A 13,857-nucleotide genomic window follows, 5' to 3' on the forward strand; every position below is an offset into this window, starting at 1 on the left:
CCTTCCAGTCTTCCTGCTACGGAAGCCCTGTCCCAGCCCGATTCTGCTCAGAAGGGCCAGTGATCTCTCACTCTGCAATCTCATCATGCCCCGACCCACCCTGCTTACTGGCTTTCCACTGCACTTGGGAGAAAATTCAGAATCCTTACTACAGCCCTATTTGCTTTTTCCAACTTATTTCCTACCACCTCTACGGCCCTCTGACTTTATACTCAATCACACTGGTCTGGGTTCTGTTTCTCCAACAGAACCTTGGCTTCATGTCACCAAATGTCACCTCCTCAAAGAGGCCCTCCTAACCGCCCCATTGAATGTTGCCTATCACCCCCTCATTTTCAAGCACTATTATGGAACCTTCTTTGAGTGGTCTCAGAGAGTTTGTGTCTGAAGTGATAGCATGTATTCATTGATCACGTGTCTCCCCATCCTTCCTGTTCATTCTGTATCCCTGAGACACAGCTCAGTCCTGGGGACACGGGCTGAGTCCAGTGGTTGCTGCCTGTGGCTCCTTCAGTCCTGCAGTTGCCTGGAGCTACTGTCTGTCTTGGAGTGTGGAGATGAAGCTGAATCTGTAGGAGAGTTCAGGTATTGTGACACCATATGATAATAAAACCACAATGATACTAACTACGTTTTACTGAGCACCCATGTTGTCCAAAGGACCAAAGTGTTGAGTGAGTATTCATGTAAGTCTGTAAACGATGTGAAACTGTTTAGGATTCTTTTGGGAAGTGTATTCAAATGCCCGGAAAACACTTTTGCCTCTTTTCCCTAGAGTCGCACTCTGCACGCCCCCAAACACCCCCAGAACACCACCTTTCCAGGGACAAGGCAGTAAGTGATCTCAGGCAGATCCCCCAGTTAATGAGACACCCTCTGTTTTCCCTGCTGGGAGGTAATAGGTTCAACTACCTGAGAACATAGCCTCTCCAGGAGGCCTGGACACTGCTGCAAAGGAAAGAAGCCCATGAATATAACATAAGGCGTTTTTATTCTGGCAAACCGACTCTAATTCTGGACCAGGTATGTAGCCCATTAGGATGATTTTGAAAAAGAATTAAAATAATTATTTTTCGGCAGCCTGGAGTCTTTCATCTTTTTGTGACGGTAGCAATGTTTTAAAAGGCTTATCACAAGGCTGCATAATAATAATAATCCTTTATTATGTGTAGTGCTTTAGGAGTTTTAAAAATACTTTGATATAAAATATCAAGTTTGATCCTAACAGAGATCCTTTGAGGTATATGGAGTAGCAATTATGTGCCACACTGAAGTCCAGGGCAATGAAACAGCTTCCAAGGCTCCAACCTAATCATAGCAGGGAAGCCCTAGGACCCAAGGCACGGATTCCTAGTCCAGTGTTCTTTAAATAAATCATTACTGCTGAACTGACTTAAAGGGGAATTTCAGAAGAGATCTGAGGAGTGTGTGAGTGTGTATAGGACCTGTGGATTCCAGTGAGTGGTTCTTGGGACTGACAAATCATTTTAGCAGCATGGGCACAATAAAACAAAGCTCTACCTCCTAAGCATTGTCATCCGTTCGGTATCAGACTGTCACACTTAAATCGCCGCGTCATACATACTACCCAGGCTTCAAGCTTCCCAATAAAGATACTCGCTATGTATGGAAAGAATGTTCCACAAGACTCTTTCATATCTATTTTCTCATCCCTGGTCTTTTTTCCTCCAGAAATAATGCTCTTATAGTTTTTATTGCTGTTGTTTTTGTCTTCATGAATTATAGGAGCACATTTCATGGTTTCAGAAACAGTCTTCTCAGGCAGTGAATCAACTGGCAGCTTTCTCTCTCTCAATCCCTCTCCCAAGAAAAGAAACGAGGGGCTGAGCAGAGCACTTCTTCACAAAGGACGTACTTCACTTTTACTGCGGCACTTCGGCCCACTCTCTTTTTACCTCTGAGGCCATGATGGCTTACAGGGCTCTGCTCCTGAACTTTCTTTTCCAGTTATTGACAAAGGGGCACAAAGTCCATACATCTGCTTGCTTTCAGGAAACGCAAAGTCCCCACCCTGCCATCTACTTTCTGCACACAGGAGTGCATTCAGAGGAATGCACCAGAAATCTCCAACTTCGGAACCAACCAGCCCAAGAGAAACAGCCGCATTTTGCAACCCACTGTTCACACACATTCAAGTTCCAGTTCCCGTGGAAGGTTAAAGCAGTTGAGGAAAAGTCACTTTTAATGAATACTGGCTCCCTCTAGGCGCTTACCTCCAGAAAATGTTCTGCCTGCTGTTCTCGATCCAATTTCCTTGAAGTTGTTGTAATCAGACCTGTGTAGAAATGAGAATATTTGACTTTTAAATATCTGGGGCAAGCAGCTTACTGAGGGTGGGAAGCAAGTCCAGTTAAAGCAAAAGCAAAAGCAATGGGGAACAGTAAAACTGGCCAGTCCTTAGTGACAGTCAGATGGTCTCAGAATTATTCTTCAAACAAAATAAAATTTACAAAGAAAACTTGAAAAATTTGTTTCTCAGTTCTGCTTACCACATATGAGGTATTTTCATCACTTTGGGGATATGAAACCTCACTAAAGAACCATTGTTTTTCTGGAACTTCAATGATTCATTTGCATATGACTGATATTCTACCATAGGAAACTTATTAAAGATTTTAAGAGTTCTTGAACAATTAATAGGTTGTTGAAGCTGATTAGAGGCAGGGTATAAAACAGAACTTTTCTTATTTAACATTTTTCTGCTTATATAATCTTTTTGGTTATACTTGACAAAGAAGGTTATTTCTGTAATAACTACTTGTACACATAATTATTTCAAATATAATATCTCACATACAGAAGATCTCATATACTGTAGTTTTATCACTTTGTATTATTTGTTTAAATCTTTACACAAAATAAGTTCCACGTGGGAAATATCTATCTTTCCTATGAATGGCATTTCCCATAAATGAATCACCCCTTTGAGTATAAAGGCAAAGAAAAGGGAAGGAGAAGACAAAACCGTCAAGGACACCCAATTTGTCTATTGCAAGTTTTATTATGATTATTGTCAAATGGCAATGAGGAGGTCAAATTTACATTCTATTTTTTGATTCTTCAATGCCCCTGAAGATAAGACACCATGGACTGGGCTCCTTTCATGGCATATGCTGATTGACATGAGATAACAGAGAAATCACACGAAAAGCTCACTCCCAATGCTGGTGAGGTACATGAAATATAGAAAAGGTATTTTATCGAAATCTGCTGAGGAGCTCACGTTTTTGTTTTCAGGTGGGAGTAAGACTACCAGAGGTTAGATGACTTCACATGGCCTTCAAAATAAAATCCCACCGCAGCTGGCATGGCTGTTTACAAGCTGACCCTGAGACAGGAGGGAAGGGCGCAGGGCACAACCTTTCAAAGAGTGACATAGCCATTGAGGATATAACAAAACTGGCTAGAACCGATTAGGCCCAAGACGGTAGAAGATTAGACTTCCAGTAGACCTTGAGCCTCATTATATGCTCATTGTAATACATTAGTATCAGCTAAATGACACACCCACAGGCACTATGACAGCTCTGAGGCTAACCTTAAAAGGCCAAATAGTGAGTGGTGCCCAGTTTCTGGAAATCCCCACCCCTTCTCTGTAAGTGTTGGAATAATCCTCCCACTTTGTTAGCCCATGAAATTACTCAGCCTGTAAAAATTAACACCCCGTATTTCGGGCCACTCTTGCCTTCTGAAATGTACCGCATTCTGTCCATGGAATGTGTATCTCCCTAAATACACCTTCTTTCCCACTTAGTTCTTGGGGCAGAGCTCCCTTGCCGGGCCACTTATATCCCTCAAAAGCACCCTATGTTAATAAATCTACTTCTTACCTATCACTTCACCTCTCTCTGAATTCCTTCTGTGCAGAGACATAAACAGCTTGAGTTTTAGTAAGTCCTGACCCCAGGTGAGTGATTTTTAACTAAAAGACAGTGGGTTCGAGTTCCAGCCCGTGAGTTCAAGTCCCAGTCTGAGTTTTGGCTGGGTTCGAATCCCATCTGAGGTGCGAATGGGTTCCAGCCCCAATCTGACCTGTGTGGTTTCAAACCCACTCCTCTCCACTCTCACCTGTCCACGCTCCCCACGGGAGGGAAACCCACATTCCCATTGCATAAATGATCTGCCTCTCCATGAATGCTTTCTGGAATGTGCCCCACTCATCCACAGATTTTTTCGAATTTAGCTCAGGTGTTAGCTCAGGTGTTGGAGAGGTGACCCCCTCTCCCAGTGTTAAGGGTCCACCTGATACATACTAACAGAATGAGTATACTCCACCACAGTATCATTCCTGGCCTTTTACTGCAATCCTTTGCTCATATGTCTATATTTTACCGCCAGACAGGTTGACAGAGTGACTTCACGGGAAACACCTGCCTTCCGATTCAGAAGCCCTGTGGTCCACCTAAGCCCCTGGCCTAAAACAAAACAGGAAGTTCATTAAGGATCAGTTGACAAAAGTTGCTGTAGAAAAGATGGATTATTCATATTCTAATCTTCAGTTTTGCTACAGACAGACTTAGAAAGTGTTTGTTTTGGAGGGTATTATTTTGTGTGTGGGGAGAGTATCTGTGGATGGGGAGGGAGTGTGTGCCTTTAGTATTCATTTAAACCATTTCCTAAATTCCTCTATGTGAATGGCACAGTGCTAGGCACTTCTGAACTATTGTCAGAGTTGACAGAGAGAAGACCGTTCTCAAGAGTTTCAAGGGAGAGAATCGGTAACTTCCCTTTCTCTAGCTACCCATCAGAACCTCCCGGGAAACTCAGAAAGAGATCCTGTGCCCCGCTCCATCCCTCATTTACTGTGTCTAAGTCTCCTGGGGTGATACCTTGAGATGGTCTCTGATTCTAAGAGAAGGCTTTCTGCAATTCCACTATCCTTTGTTGAATCTCACTATGACTTTTATTGACATGAATTTTTCTGCCCATCCAAGAATGAAATACACCTGAGAAGCTTTAGCATCTGGATCCGACCTTGGGCTCAGTGTGTGTGTGTGTGTGTGTGTGTGTGTGTGTGTGTGTGTGTGTGTGTGTGTGTGTTGGGAGGGTGAGCGAGGGCGGGATGGAGATGTGTGAATGCACTGGTGCACTGAGGTGATAAAGGAGGAATAAAGAGGAGCCTGCTCTCTGAGTCACATTGACTAAGGGTCAGCTTGGTCACACCAGGGAGCATCTAAAGCACAAATCCGATGCCTGCATTTTCAGGCCATGCTATCCCAGAAGATTATATGTCACGGTGGCTCTTTCCAAGTGAGATGTAAGTGTGTTCTCCAAAGGGGGTGGGAGGCTTTCACAGACCTCACCACCTCTTCAGGGGGCATCCTCTGTTAGAGGTCACAATGGGAATGAGAAATACTTGTTATATGGAGGCTACACACGGGTGAAAGGGCTGTCAGCCTCTGCTCTTGTTCGCCTGCTGCCCTTCCAAGAACAAAAGACCAGGAACCCTTTTGCCCTCTGTCTGCACTCCCCACCCCCTGTAGGATCTCGTGTCATTTCAGGTCCTCCTTGCCCAGGTCATGCAGCCACAGCCCACTGTGGTATGACGGTGCTCAGGAAGGAGGTCAGCTTCCTCTCCCGATTATCCTGAGGGTAATTCTTTAGAAAAGCCACTTCTTTTCACAATGCCCAGGTATAGGTGGGAGAGCAGTGTGGCTCCCTTCCATCTGCCTACCTCCCCCAGGATGTGCTTTTCACCTATTTATCAGTCAACAGGGAAGAAGACAGGCTTCCTGAAAAGTCTGAAACAACATAAACAGTGAACCTGGAGCTGTGAGAAAGCCAAGGAGTTTCTGTTTGTGGAGGAAAGGCAAGGAAACCTCTGCATTTCTCTGGGTTTCTATCACCTTTATTTTCACAGATCTAAAGTAAAAGGCAGAGGAAAAAAATCTACGTCAAAAGTGAAAATCAGGGCTTCCCTGGTGGCGCAGTGGTTGAGAGTCCGCCTGCCGATGCAGGGGACACGGGTTCGTGCCCCGGTCCGGGAGGATCCCACATGCCGCGGAGCGGCTGAGCCCGTGAGCCATGGCCGCTGAGCCTGCGCGTCCGGAGCCTGTGCTCCGCAACGGGAGAGGTCACGCAGTGAGAGGCCCGCGTACGGCAAAAAAAAAGAAAAAAAAAAAAAGTGAAAATCAGTAGGAAATGGGACAAGTTGGGGCAAGGGACAGAGAGTGACTTCTAAGGGGTACAAGGTTTCTTCTGGGGCTGATGAAAATTCTCGAAAATTACAGATTATGGTGATGGTTGCATAGTTCCATAAGTATTCTGAAAACCATTGAATTGTATGCTTTAAACAGGTGATTGTTACTGTACATAAATTATGTATCAGTAAAGCCAGATTGTTATTGTACGTAAATTATTTATCAGTAAAGCCATTTAAAAATCAGTAGGAGATCACAAACTCTGCCTTGTAGATTTGAACACGTCTTTCATGTTTAGAAGAGACAGATCTTTTTTTTTTTTAATTCAACCTGCTTTTTAAAATTAATTAATTTATTTTAAATCTTTGGCTGCGTTGGGTCTTTGTTGCTGCGCACAGGCTTTCTCTAGTTGCGGCAAGCGGGGGCTACTCTTCGTTGCGGTGCGCGGGCTTCTCATTGCGGTGGCTTCTCTTGTTGCGGAGGACAGGCTCTAGGTACCCGGGCTTCAGTTGTTGTGGCACGTGGGCTCAGTAGTTGTGGCTCACAGGCTTTAGAGCGCAGGCTCAGTAATTATGGTGCACAGGCTTGGTTGCTCTGTGGCATGTGGGATCTTCCCAGACCAGGGCTTGAACCCGTGTACCCTAAATTGGCGGGCAGATGCTTAACCACTGCGCCACCAGGGAAGTCCCTAGAGAAGACAGAACTTTCAAAATACTTAAACGGGGGCTTCCCTCGTGGCGCAGTGGTTGAGAGTCCGCCTGCCGATGCAGGGGACACGGGTTTGTGACCCGATCTGGGAAGATCCCACATGCCGCAGAGCGGCTGGGCCCGTGAGCCATGGCCGCTGAGCCTGCGCGTCCGGAGCCTGTGCTTCGCAACGGAAGAGGCCGCAACAGTGAGAGGCCCGCGTACCGCAAAACAAACAAACAAAACCAAACAAAAAACACTTAAACGGTTGAATGACTAAGTGAAATAAGCCAGGCAAAGAAAGACAAACACTGTACGATATCTCTTACATGTGGAATCTAAAAAATACAACGAACTAGTGAATATAACAAAAAAGAAGCAGACTCGTAGATATAGAGAACAAACTAGTGGTTACCAGTGGGGAGAGGGGAGCAGGGAGGGGCAATATAGGGGTAGGGGATTCAGAGGTACAAACTATTAGGTAAAAAATAAACTACAAAGATGTATTATACAACACGGGGAATATAGTCAATCTTTTATAATAACTATAACTGGAGTATAACCTTTAAAATTTGAGAATCACTATATTGTACACCTGTAACTTATAGAATATTCAACATCAACTACACTTCAAATAAAAAATAAATTAAAAAATACTTAAATGATTGAGTGAATGAATGAATGAGTTAGTTTAGGAATCTGGTAGGAAGAGGGGCTGGAATGAATAGAGCCATCAGGTTTGTCCATGGGGAATCTAGAACATAAAAATAATGAAAGGTACATTTTGGGTTAAAGTCACAACTGGTAGTTATTTGCACTGAAAATAAACCTTGTTGTCAAGACACAGCCAGCTAAACTAAGAAGGGGCAAAAGCTTTCTTCCTTCTAAAGTTGCGTACTTAGGATGAGCTATGGAGCTGTAGCTGCACGGTATGTTTTACAGTCAGACAGCAATGAAGTGAGCCATTCCTCCCGGTCCAGAGGAATTAGGCAAAATTGCCAAAGCTGCCTCTTCCTTTCTAAACAACTTTGTTGTAGCTGAATGCAGTTGGGTCTTAGAACAGGGCAGAAACTGTAACAGATCAATCTCCCTCTTCAACTGCTCTGATTCATCATTGTAGAAGGCACCCTTATCCTGTAATCTCTGCAAGAGAGAGGCGTATACATCACACATGTAACTGTAGACCCATTGGGCACAGTAAGTTGGGGACTGACATGATGAAATCGAATTTCAAAGATAAATCATAGGCAAGGTTTTGAATGTGGTTTGGAGATATAAACAAACACATCATTTGATATAATTACATATGCAAACCTCCAATTTAGGAGGGGAATTACGCCAGTCCTAAGTGAATGATACGCTTTAAAGAGGACGGGAGAGCATATGGCTGGAACCGTGCAATTACTTTAAAAAGGACTGTTTTTGATTTTTTTTGCTGTGGAAATGGGGGAATCTAACGACCTTTCTGATAAACAGTCTGAGCATGAAAACATGGCTGCCTTTTCCAAAAAGAACTTAAAATGTTCTATGTAGTTATGGTCAGAGAAGTGATACTTGTAAGGATGACATATTTCCCCTGCTTTTCCGGCCTGTGGGTGTCCTGGGTCTCAGCTGTGTAATCTATTGCCATGACATTGACATTTCCCTTAAGTACTGCTTGAAGCAGTGTAGGTCTTAGCTGTTTCAGCAGAATTTTCCAGGACTGTTGGAAACTGAGTTTGGTATTACAAATACAAATGGAGTATCAGCCCTGTGAGCTACAATTAGTGCTTACTCTCTGTCTTTTTTCATATTCAATTTCGTCTGCTTACCATTTCTCCATGCCTACCCTGGCTATCTGGTAAACCCTCTCACCATCCTTCCAGATAGTTCAAATGTCACCTATCTGCAAAGCCTTCTCTGACCTTTCCTCCTCTAGCATGTGGTAAGTAACTCATCTATTGTTTGGATCTTTTTCTAGACCACAGTTTCAGGAAGGCTTTGGGTGGTTCACCAGTTGAGCTCAGGAACCTCAATCAGTGCCCATTATGTTTGTTGAATACAACAGTACTACTAGTAGAGCACCCAATATTTGGCTCTAATTATTTGTTAAAGAGTCAATTTTCCCTAACAGGATATAAGTAAACGTAGTTAATAGATCTTATTCATCTCATGTCCCTGGCATTTAATATAGAAACTGGTACATTGAGGGTATCAAGCAAAACTTGTTTGAATCAGGGTGACATGGATGCAGTCTCTCAGAACGCTCAATATTGTTTTCTTTTCTTCTTTTTTTAAAAAAATAAATGTATTTATTTATTTATTTTTGGCTGTGTTGGGTCTTCGTTCTGGTGCGCAGGCTTCTCATTGTGGTGGTTTCTCTTGTTGCAGAGCACGGGCTCTAGGCATGCGGGCTCCAGTAGTTGTGGCACGTGGCCTCAGTAGTTGTGGCTCCCAGGCTCTAGAGCGCAGGCTCAGTAGCTGTGGTGCATAGTCTTAGTTGCTCCAAGGCATGTGGGATCATCCCAGACCAGGGCTTGAACCCATGTTCCCTGCACTGGCAGGTAGATTCTTTTTTGTTTTTTAACATCTTTATTGGAGTATAATTGCTTTACAATGTTGTGTTAGTTTCTGCTGCATAAAAAAGTGAATCAGCTATATGTATACATATATCCCCATATCCCCTCCCTCTTGCGTTTCCCTCCCACCCTCCCTATCCCACCCCACTAGGTGGTCACAAAGGAACTATCTGATCTCCCTGTGTTATGCAGCTGCTGCCCACTAGCTATCTATTTTACATTTGGTAGTGTATATATGTCAATGCTACTCTCTCACTTCGTCCCAGATTACACTTCCCCCTCCCCATGTCCTCAAGTCCATTCTCTACGTCCACATCTTTATTCCTGTCCTGCTCCTAGGTTCATCAGAACCATCTTTTTTTAGATTCCATATATATGTGTTAGTGTATGGTATTTGTTTTTCTCTTTCTGACTTACTTCACTCTGTATGACAAACTCTAGGTCCATCTACCTCTCTCCAAATAGTTCAGTTTTGTTTCTTTTTATGTCTGAGTAATATTCCATTGTATATATGTGCCACATCTTCTTTATCCATTCATCTGTCAATAGACACTTAGGTTGCTTCTATGTCCTGGCTATTATAAATAGTGCTGCAATGAACATTGCGGTACATGACTCTTTTTGAATTATGGTTTTCTCAGGGTATATGCCCAGTAGTGGGATTGCTGGGTCATATGGTAGTTCTATTTTTAGTTTTTTAAGGAACCTCCATACTGTTCTCCATAGTGGCTGTATCAATTTACATTCCCACCAACAGTGCAAGAGGATTCCCTTTTCTCCACACCCTCTCCAGCATTTATTGTTTGTAGATATTTTGATGATGGCCATTCTGACCGGTGTGATGTGATACCTCATTGTAATTTTGATTTGCACTCCTCTAATGATTAGTGATGTTGAGCATCCTTTCATGTGTTTGTTGGCAATCTGTGTATATCTTCTTTGGAGAAATGTCTATTTAGGTCTTCTGCCCATTTTTGGATTGGGTTGTTTGTTTTTTTTGATATTGAGCTGCATGAGCTGCTTATATATTTTGGAGATTAATCCTTTGTCAGTTGCTTCATTTGCAAATATTTTCTCCCATTCTGAGGGTTGTCTTTTCATCTCATTTATAGTTTCCTTTGTTGTGCAAAAGTTTTTAAGTTTCCTTAGGTCCCATATGTTTATTTTTGTTTTTATTTCCATTTCTCTAGGAGGTGGGTCAAAAAGGATCTTGCTGTGATTTATGTCATAGAGTGTTCTGCACATATTTTCCTCTAAGAGTTTGATAGTGTCTGGCCTTAAATTTAGGTCTTTAATCCATTTTGAGTTTATTTCTGTATACAGTGTTAGGGAGTGTTCTAATTTCATTCTTTTACATGTAGCTGTCCAGTTTTCCCAGCACCAATAATTGAAGAGGCTGTCCTTTCTCCACTGTAAATTCTTGCCTCCTTTATCAAAGATAAGATGACCATATGTGCATGGGTTTATCTCTGGGCTTTCTATCCTGTTCCATTGATCTATATTTCTATTTTTGGGCCAGTACCATACTGTCTTGATTATTGTAGCTTTGTAGCATAGTCTGAATTCAGGGAGCCTGATTTCTCCAGCTCCGTTTTTCTTTCTCAAGATTGCTTTGCCTATTCAGGGTCTTTTGGGTTTCCATACAAATTGTGAATTTTTTTGTTCTAGTTCTGTGAAAAATGCCACTGGTAGTTTGATAGGGATTGCACTGAATCTGTAGATTGCTTTTGGTATTATAGTCATTTTCACAGCGTTGATTCTTCCAATCCAAGAACATGGTATTTCTCTCCATCTGTTTGTATCATCTTTAATTTCTTTCATCAGTGTCTTATAGTTTTCTGCATACAGGTATCTTGTTTCCTTTGGCAGGTTTGTTGCAATGATAAATGGGAGTGTTTCCTTAATTTCTCTTTCAGATTTTTCATCATTATTGTATGGGAATGCAAGAGATTTCTGTGCATTAATTTTGTATCAGCAGGTGGATTCTTAAACACTGTGCCACCAGGGAAGTCCGATATTGTTTTATCCAGAATGGCCACAATGGCCCCAAAGCATGGGAGTTAAAGTTACCTGAATGCTTTCATCCATTCTTTGAATAATTTTAATGTTTTCCCAACTTTTGGACAACCTCTTCTGTGCTGATAGTTGGAGATCATTAGAACAGTTCCTGATAGTCTTATTTTTTAATTTTTCAGTGGCTAGTTAAAGATTTCAATCTTTAATGTTAGATACAGGGGCTACTTGCCCATTCTATGGTTCTCCAACATCCTGGTTTCTATCTAATTTATGAGGAAAGGTGGGCAAAAAATAATACAGTAGTATACAACATTTATTGAGTACTATGTACCAAACACTATACTAAACAGTTTGCATATGTGACCTCATTTAATCTCACAAGAGTTCAGAGACACAGCAACTATTTTGACTCTGTTCAGAGTAGGAAACTGAGGGAAATAACTTGCTCAAGGTCAGCTATGACTGAGCCATTATTCAAACTCAGGGACTCTAACTCTGAAACTTCTCCAATATGTTCCTAGCAGAAAAGGATACAGAGCCATGGCAAAGCCACCTGCGTAGGAGCCAGGAGACCTGCGTCTCAGTTTCACCTTGGTCAGTAACTGGCTATGAGATTTGAGCCATCACATCTTTTTTTTTCTAGACCTGTTTCCTCATCTAGGAATACCCTGAAGTCTCTTTTAGATGTGAAGAGCCTATAGTAATATAGAAACATTACAAGGCGATCATTCTTCTTCTTCCTTTCCTGCTCCCTCACTGGACCCCACTTTCTGTTATGGACCTGAGTCCAGCTGTGCAGGACATGGGAGGGTCACCCAGGCAGGAACAAGAGGGGCTGTGTTCTGGTTTTTATTTATCCACAAAATCAACACTTAAGCACTCATATGCATATTTCTAAAAGGAGCAAAATAAAAACATCAGTTAACTATGAATGTATGTTTTTAAGTAGGAAAAAAAAACAACACTGTTGTTATTCTCAGGTTTATTGTCTCTTCCACAAGATTCTAACTTCTAGAAATGTAACAGAGAAGAACAAACCTGACTCCATACTGGATCTATTCCTTTAGCTCTAGGGCTCTGCATCTGGGTAAAAGAATGTTGCCTATAACCGGAAATATATATGATAGCCCATTCTCAAGGCTCTGACCTTTAAAGGCATAACACTTTTCCATTCATATAGAGATTAAAAAGTTGCAGAAAAGAAAATAAGAATTGTCTTGTTGGAGGTTTATAGGAATATTGTGACTAGATGTGGACAGCTGCGAGAACAAAGGATTCCTGCACCAAGTAGTTTGCAACAACCAGCCACACCCCTTCCCCTTTTAGAATAAAAGAAGGCTGATCAGGTAAGTTGGTTCTTTGGGACACTAGTCCACCATCTTTTCGGTCTGCTGACTATCCAAATAAAGTCACTATTCCTTGCCCCAACAATTCATCTCTCGATTTATTGGCCTATCATGTGGCAAGCAGTAAGAGCTTGGACTCCGTAAGAGAAAGTCTTTTTCTACCACTCATTTCAGCCTATTAGGAAGGCTTAAAATATTCCCTATAGTATTTACAGATGGACATCAGACTGTGCACTGAATTAATTCAAAGAGAATGAAATGGACACAGTACATGGAAGTTTCAGGTTGTAGAAAAAAATTAAAGTTGAGGTGAAAACACATATCAGGTTTGCTTAAAAAAAGACTAAATAATGTTTGTTTGGACTACATGATGTTTCTTTCAAAAGAAAAACCAGAAGGAAAAAACATATACATATGAGAGGGGTTAAAAAAAGGATTCTGGGAACTGGCCCCATCAGGCATTCTTCTTAAGTAAGGGCTGTTTCATCGGATGTAAAGATTTGGAGTTGCTCAATTGGGCACACAGTGCTGCTATTAAATTTCCTTCAGAAAATCTGGGGACTTCCTTGGTGGTCCAGTGGTAAAGAATCCACCTTCCAATGTAGGGGATGCAGGTGTGATCCCTGGTCAGGGAACTAAGATCCCACATGAAGCGGGACAACTAAGCCCTCGCGCCACAGCTACTGAGCTTGTGTGCCTCAACAAGAGAGAGAAAACCCACGTGCCACAACTAGAGAGAAGCCCATGCTGTGCCGCAACGAAAGATCCCACATGCCTTAACAAAGATCTCACGTGCTGCAACTAAGACCCGATGCAGCCAAAAAATAAAATAAAATAAAAAAAATTTAAAAAAAAGAAAATCTGACAGGAGAAATCATCGATGGAATTCTAAGCCTGCAACTTGGACTTTTCTTTGTAAATAGTGATTTCCAAGATGCTGATAGAAGTTTTAAAGCTGTATAAGTGAGAATGCATCTTAAACCGAAGTATGAAAGACCTCGTGAGTCAAACATGATTCATAGTTGTTGGTTTTCTGTCACAGGTAACTTTCACTTATTTTTCTTTGCAAGCCAATGGATAGAATTTCCC

The 13,857-nt window shown here is 42.1% G+C and overlaps 1 protein-coding gene across 2 annotated transcripts in view; it reads right to left on the reverse strand.

The window, feature by feature from the left end:
* The window catches only part of FAT3 (FAT atypical cadherin 3), a 560,923-nt gene that overhangs the window by 208,891 nt on the left and 338,175 nt on the right, over positions 1-13,857 (reverse strand). For both annotated transcript variants that reach the window (XM_073808321.1, XM_033862147.2), the window contains exon 3: positions 2,235-2,296. In XM_073808321.1, the coding sequence (XP_073664422.1) occupies positions 2,235-2,296 (62 nt within the window). The remainder of the gene's footprint in view (positions 1-2,234; positions 2,297-13,857) is intronic.

This window comes from Tursiops truncatus, chromosome 8 (genome assembly GCF_011762595.2).
Source record: "Tursiops truncatus isolate mTurTru1 chromosome 8, mTurTru1.mat.Y, whole genome shotgun sequence".
Classification (NCBI taxonomy): Eukaryota; Metazoa; Chordata; class Mammalia; order Artiodactyla; family Delphinidae; genus Tursiops; species Tursiops truncatus.